We start from the raw sequence: 7,682 nt of genomic DNA, 5'->3' as shown, positions 1-7,682 counted from the left end.
AAAATGGGTCCCCAAAGAAGGTTAGGAATATATGTTGGGTTTGAATCACCCTCCATTATTTGCTACCTCGAAACATTAATGGGGGATTTGTTCACTACACGATTTGCAGACTGTCGATTCGATGAGATACTTTTTCCAAAATTAGGGGAGAAAATAGTGAAACCAAACGGGAAATTTTGTGAAAAAATCCATCATTGTCTCATCTTGATCCACGTGCCTCCATTTGTAAAAAAGAGGTGCAAAAGATTATTCATTTACAAAAAATAGCAAATCAAATGCCAGATGAATTTACGGATCTAAAAAGGATAACAAAATCACATATCCCTGCACAGAATGTTCCAATCCGTATTGATGTCCCTCTTGGACAATCTTCTAGTGTCATAGCTAATGAGTCAAAAGCACGCCTAAAATGGGGCATACCATTAGGTTCTAAGGATCGAAATCCTAGAAAAAGGAAAATAAATGATCAAGATGACACTACAAAAGAGTCTCATGAAGAAATCCATGATTTAACCAATCCTGAGATTCATGAGGAAATCACAGAGCCTGAGACTCAAGAAAATAAGGAACTATCAATAAATCCAATTGATATTCAGACAAATTTGAATCTAGTGGATATAATGGTGGATTATGTCTTTGCATATAATGTTACATCTAGCATTATGCAAGAAAGTGAGGATCTTGAACCTCAATCTGTTGGAGAACGTCGACAAAGACTTGATTGGCCAAAATGGAAAGAAGTAATCCAATTAGAGTTAAATTCACTTGCAAAACGTGAATTTTTGGGCATGTAGTCCCAACACCTAATGATGTTAAGTCTGTTGGCTATAAATGGGTCTTTGTACGCAAAAAGAATGAGAAAAATGAGGTACAAAGATATAAGGCACGCCTTGTTGCACAAGGATTTTCACAAAGGCCCGGTGTCGATTATGAAGAGACATATTCACCTGTTATGGATGCTATAACGTTCCGTTATCTCATTAGTTTTGCTGTCCATGAAAAGCTTGACATGCATTTAATGGATGTGGTTACCGCCTACCTTTATGGCTCACTTGATAATGAGATATACATGAAAATTCTCGAGGGGTTTAAAATCCCTAACGCACATAATTCAAAGTCCCGGGAAACGTTTTCAATCAAATTGTAAAGATCTTTGTATGGTCTAAAGCAATCATGACGAATATGGTATAATCGTCTTAGTGGGTATTTATTAAAGGAAGGTTATATAAATGATGTCATTTGTCCATATATTTTTATAAAGAAAACAATATCGGAATTTGTTGTACTTGCCATATATGTTGATGACATAAACCTTATTGGAACTCCTATAGAACTCCAAAAGGCAATTGATTATTTAAAGAAAGAATTCTAGATGAAAGATCTTGGAAATACAAAATTATGTCTCGGTTTGCAAATTGAACATATGACAAACGGAATTTTTGTTCATCAATATGCCTACATAAAAAAGGTATTGAAACGATTATACATGGATGGAGAACACCCATTAAGTACTCCGATGATTGTTCGATCACTTGATGTGAATAAGGATCCATTCCAACCTCAAGAAAAGAATGAAAAGCTACTTGGTCCTGAAGTACCATCTCTTAGTGCAATTGGTGCACTAATGTATCTTGCTAATACTACAAGGCGTGACATAACCTTTTCACTTAATGTCTTAGCAAGATATAGCTTTGCTCCTACAAGGAGACATTGGAATGGAATCAAACACATATTGCGGTATCTAAAAGGAACTACCGATATGGGCTTATTTTATGGAAATAATTGCAGTCCCGATCTTGTTGATTATGCCGATGCTGAGTATTTATATGACCCACACAAGACCCGATCTCAAACAGGTTATGTGTTTACCTGTGGAGGCACTGTCATATCTTGACAATCGGCTAAGCAATTAATTGTGGCTACTTCATCTAATCATGCTGAGATAATTGTTATTCATGAAGCAAGTCGAGAGTGTGTGTGGTTGAGGTCTATAATACTTCTTATTCGAGACAAATGTGGTTTAAAATGTGGCAAACTACCCACGATTTTGTATGAAGACAATGCAGCATGCATATCCCAATTGAAGGGAGGATTCCTAAAAGGAGATAGGACAAATCACATTTTACTAAATTATTTTTTACTCATGATCTTCAAAAGAATGGTGATATCATTGTGCAACTAATTCGTTCAAGTGATAATATGATTGATTTGTTCACCAAGTCTCTACCGGCTTCAACCTTCAAGAAGCTAGTGTACAAGATTGAGATGCGAAGGCTTAAGGATGTGAATTGATACTCTCATCAGGGGGAGTTAATGCGTGTTGCACTCTTTTTCCCTTACAAGATTTTGTCCCACTAGGTTTTCCTTGCAAGGTGTTTAACGAGGCAACAAAAAAGCGTATTATTAGATGTGTACTATTTTTCCTTCTCTAGAATTTTTTTCCCACTGGATTTTATTTTAGTTAAGGTTTTAACAAGGCACATTAGCTATTGAATAGACATTCAAGGGGGGTGTTATAAATAGAATTTTATTTATAGTGAATGTCTATATTTAGAGAGATTCTAGGGATTATTTCTTGGTAGCTAAGTCACTCTTTCCCTATAAATAAATGATTATATTCCATTGTAATTCGTCTTAAAGTAATAAGAATTCACCCTCTGTTTCTTTGTAATATTCTTTTTTATTATTTTATTTCACGAAGGGATTAGTTTTTTTTTTGTTTGTTGAGCTCTATAACAATGCACTACAAACAACTAAAGAAAAAGATAAAGCTTAAACCCACGGGTTAGTCCATGACCCACTTAAAATTTAATTGGGCTAGTATTTCAAAGGCCTTTCAAGGAAGATTAGGTCTAGTTGAATTGTTAAATCTAATAAGCAATGAGGATTGATTTGAGCAGACACATTTTGGCGGCGCTACACTTGTGCCGATTTGCAAGTTACAACCCTCTTTCCAAATCGCAAAGTTGTCACCCCAATCAAGTAGGACAAATCTAACGCAATTCAGTTCGAAAAGTATTCTATATTCATACAAGATCCCGAAAAGGACGGTATTCTAAAAAAATAATATAAACAGTCTATATTAATAATTGGCGGACATCATAATTTCTTTTAATATATATTTTGTGATCGCTAATACAAAATTTGTTAGGAACGTTTAATCGATTTTTTTGAGTTGATTTGGATAAATCTAATAGGTATTTTTTTATTTGAAAATTTAAAAATTACAACTCAAATATAAAAAATCAAACGTGATTAGAATTTTGAAATAGGATCACACCTTTATTATAACAACATAAGTAAAATCAATATTTTCACCGGGTAATTTCATCTTTTCTGTATATTAAAAATTAATTTACACAAGCAAGATAACATCTTCAAAAAGAGAATTGTATCAATAAGAATAAGAAAATTTAAAAAAATATTTTCCAGAGATAAATTATACCGCATAATCATAAATTAGATAAATTACAATTTATCATAAATCATATTTTTTTAGTAATTAATGTTTAAGAAATTATAGTAAAGTGATTTAAATTATATCTAACAACCATCGCATAACACAAATTTTTATGATATAATAAAAAAGATGAAAAAAAAAATGATCTCAATCCAAAATTCTCATTAAGACCCAAGTTTTTCGGATTTGAAAAAAGAAAACTCATAAATTTAATTAAGAGGATTGCTTATTTTATATAATTTTAAAGTTTAGGAGTCTTTTTTTTTTGAGTGTTCTTGCTAAAGGTCACATACAAAATAACAGAATAGAGAAAAGAAAAATATATATAAAAAAACGACAAATAAAAAGTTCGGTGGTAGCCGAAAAGGGAAATGACTGGGACATAAGGAATTAAAAGCACAAAAAAAAAAGAGAAAGTCAGATGAGGTTCAAGATAAATTCAATCTGAATTTTACGAGAAAAGCTTTCAAAAAGGTCTATCAACCATGACATCTTTGTCTAGTCTACGATTGCGGGTGGCAGGATCAGATAATTAACCTAATTTAAAAAAATCTCAATATAGGTATATAAAATTTTTATCATCTACCGGATGCCATGCCACCCCTTCTTAGAGGGGTGGATCCGCCAATGTCACTAATACAAACATTAATAATTAATGATTGTTTTTACTATTTAAACTCGTGATATATAGATCAACAAAAACAACTTTATCGTTACCCTAACAAAAACGCAATCTCTAAGAAAAAGTTAAACACATAATAAGATACTAACATTTAGGCCAAAGTTGATAAAACATAAATATCAACTTTTGTTCTTAGGGGTCAAATATTCATTGGTAGGCAGACAAGTATTTTGTGATAAGATCAACATGCATTGAGAACGGCTAGAGCTTGCTTCATCATCAAGTAGTACGTCGACCGCCCAAGTAGATGGACTGATTCCCTTTCCAGAATTATAGTTCTGATTTTAACACCTGCGCACGGAGGGGCGGAGATAGAGTATTCCGAGCGGGTTCGATCGAATCCGGTAGTTTTGGTTCGAACCCTATATTTATTTTAAAAATTTTATTAAATATATATAAATTATTAATTTAAAACTCACTAGTTTAATACGACTTCTAAACCCATAAACTTAAAATTCTGGGCTCTGTCTCTGTGCGCACGTACAAGTAGATACTCCCAATTTGCATATGAGATACAAACAAAGAAAGAAGGGTTTTTTTCACTTTTAGCCCGTGTGACAAATTATTTATATTTAGTAGTCGAAAAAAATATAAATATTGCATAATTTTTATATATAACTTACTTTATATATATTCCGATTATTATTTTAAGAACAAGAATATTAACATAATTTTTTCAAGAAAAAAAAGCAAGAAGAAGGTTCTGATATGTTTTGCCGACCTGATAAATTTAATTACTTTTGGCCCGTCACCTAAGCACATGTTGAGTGCAATCTTGTCGCAGGAGCTTATCCACCACCTTTTGTATGATATTTTCTTTTAGTTGGTTATTTGATTTGTCCTTTTCTCTATCCAATCGAACAATTATAAGAAATGCACCAATATTACTTTTATCTATCCCAATTTATGTGATATTTTTATTTTCTGAGATTCAAATTTTTTAATTTTGATTATATACTTAGACATAAAATCTTTTAACTTTTCCGAAATAAAAATTACATATTTGAAAATTACGTAAAAAGTACTATAACTCACAAAAAATATTAATTTTAAACTATTTAAAAATATATATAAAAAGATTACAGTCAAATAATAACTCGTTTGACTCTCAAGATACGGATACCGTCACATAAATGGGACGAAGGTGGTATATTGAGTGTCCTTTCATAAACATAGTACTAGTATTTTTTGGGAAGCTCCATGAAAATGATATTTTTTAATTTTTATTAGTTTATTTTAATTTTTTATTTTATCCATAATGATATTTTTATAATGACATAAATATTTTCGAACTTAGTAACTGTTGCTCAAAGTTTGCATATTTATTAAAATTCAATAAGCAAGTGCAAAACGTTTATTGCAAACTCAAAAAATTAAATGAGTTATTTCATAAAATTTAAATCTTGAATTTGCATACAGTAACTTATTTAAAATTATATATTTTAAATTAATTTTTAATATGTACCCGTGGGAGTTGGGTCGGAGGAAGTATAATGGAGACAGAACCAGCTAAGATAATCAATAATTATACTAAAAGGAATTTAGTACTTTCTTTTTGGTGCTCTCTCTGTTTCAGTTTATGTGAACCTATTCTTTTTTAGTCCGTTAAAAAAAATGATCTTTTTCTAAATTTAGTAATAATTTAGCCTAAACTTATAATTCTACCCTTAATGAGAAACTTTTATAACCATACAAATATTCTGAGTCTTCTTTTTAACTTGTTTAGTATACCAAATTTCAAAAATCTTTATTTTTTTTTTAAATTTTATGCTCAATCAAATATGTTCACGTAAATTAGAACGGATGAATTATCACGTAACTAATCTAAGTAATCACAGTTGTCTTACATCAAGCTGGTCATAGGTAAGGGGAAACACTAATTCCAAGAAGTCGTAACGTGACCTAAATTAAAACTGCCACCCTTTGGACAAAAACAAAGGGAACCCATTTTGCCCCATTGTGACAACCAAATGACACAACATGGCATATATTGTGACATACACCACCCAATCACCAAATCCAACTAATAAATGTCTTACTTTTTGCATCTAAGGTTGTAACCTAACTAAATATAATGAATAAAATTTGTGAAAGATTAGGATTCAAATATATAAATAGCTAAAATTATAGATTTCTTTTTTTTTCTATTTAAATAGCTTATTTGGTCACATTTCTAAAATTAGCTTATTTTTTTTAAAAAAAATTATTTTTCTCAAAAGTTATTTAAAAAAAATACTTTTGAGAAGCAGTTTGTATTTGAGTAATCAATTTGAAAAGCATTTTTGAGTAGCAATTAATCTTTGGTCAAACTTTTAAAAATTATTTGTAAATATATATATATATATATATATATATATATATTGAACAAAAAGTATAAATATTTTGTGTCGACACTTGCGACAAATAGATGGGTCACATTCAATCCAACATCTCATTAGCTTCTACTACGTGTTTGGATTACTCCCCCAACTTGATGGCTGATTGATCATCGAATTTTTGCCACACTATCACTTCTTATGGTCCAAATACTTCTCATACTTTTCTATACATAAAATTCTTCAAACCCCTCGAAAGGTCAATTATCAACTTTCACGTGATCTTGGAAACTTGCAACTTTCTTGCCATGCATTGTCACTTGCTTGACCAACTTGCATCACCTTTAATATTAGTAATAAAATTTTTTTACTTTCCAATCTCAAGATCTATAAATAGAAAGTTTTCTTTCCTTAGTTCTTGTTTCACTATCAAATGAAGAGGCAAAGAGGAAAGATGCTAGGAAATACTAATAAGAAAAACGCTAAAAGGGGTGTTGAGAAGGAGATTAAAGAGGTCAAAATAGAAGTAGAAGAGAGGAATGATAGTGAAAAAAGTGTTATGGCGGAACCAGCCGAGTTGATAGCTGAGTGTGATAATTGGATTAATGAATGGTTGTGTTCATGGAGTAGTGATAATATGGTGGATGAACAAATGTCATGGGGTACATGTTGGTCACCGATTTGGGACGTGGAATTTATGGGAGAGGCTTATAATAATTTGTATAATGATGTTTTATGGGATGATGATATTTGGGATTTGAAAGCTATTAAGGAAGTTCCAAGTCCATAAAAGAGGGCCTTATGCTACAAAATAGAAAGTTCCAGCATAATATACTGGAGATTGGTACACCTGTGTATGAAGTTCCAGCATATTATCCTGGAACTACAGTATATTATGCTGGAATATTTTTTCGATTTTGAACATTATTTTTGTTCATATTTATCTTTACATGAAAAGTAGCTAAATTTCAATTACTTTTGAACCTGTGGCAATTATTCAATTACCACTTGTAAATTTGATTATTTTTGAATTTCACCCCTTCCTAGCTGCTAATACTTCTGAGAATTATGGGTGGACATGCCGTAGCATTAGAAACAGGCCTAGCATTAAGAATCCTGAAACGGCCCAGTCCAAATTGAAGCAGGCCAGATCGAATTAGGTTCTAGGGAGCACATTCGAGTTAATTTGGCTGGACTCTGAAAATGGGTCTTCTTTCTTTTTTGG

The 7,682-nt window shown here is 31.5% G+C and overlaps 1 protein-coding gene across 1 annotated transcript; it reads left to right on the top strand.

Moving 5' to 3' along the window:
* The first annotated feature begins 1,486 nt into the window (after positions 1-1,486).
* LOC138880234 (secreted RxLR effector protein 161-like) lies at positions 1,487-1,894 on the top strand. Its single transcript, XM_070159912.1, has one exon. It carries the CDS (start codon positions 1,487-1,489, stop codon positions 1,892-1,894), a length of 408 nt encoding a protein of 135 aa, XP_070016013.1.
* Positions 1,895-7,682: the final 5,788 nt, after the last annotated feature.

Source organism: Nicotiana sylvestris, chromosome 10, assembly GCF_000393655.2.
Source record: "Nicotiana sylvestris chromosome 10, ASM39365v2, whole genome shotgun sequence".
Taxonomy (NCBI): domain Eukaryota; kingdom Viridiplantae; phylum Streptophyta; class Magnoliopsida; order Solanales; family Solanaceae; genus Nicotiana; species Nicotiana sylvestris.
Note: the sequence above shows the minus strand (reverse complement) of the source record. Positions and strands in the feature narration are given on the sequence as shown.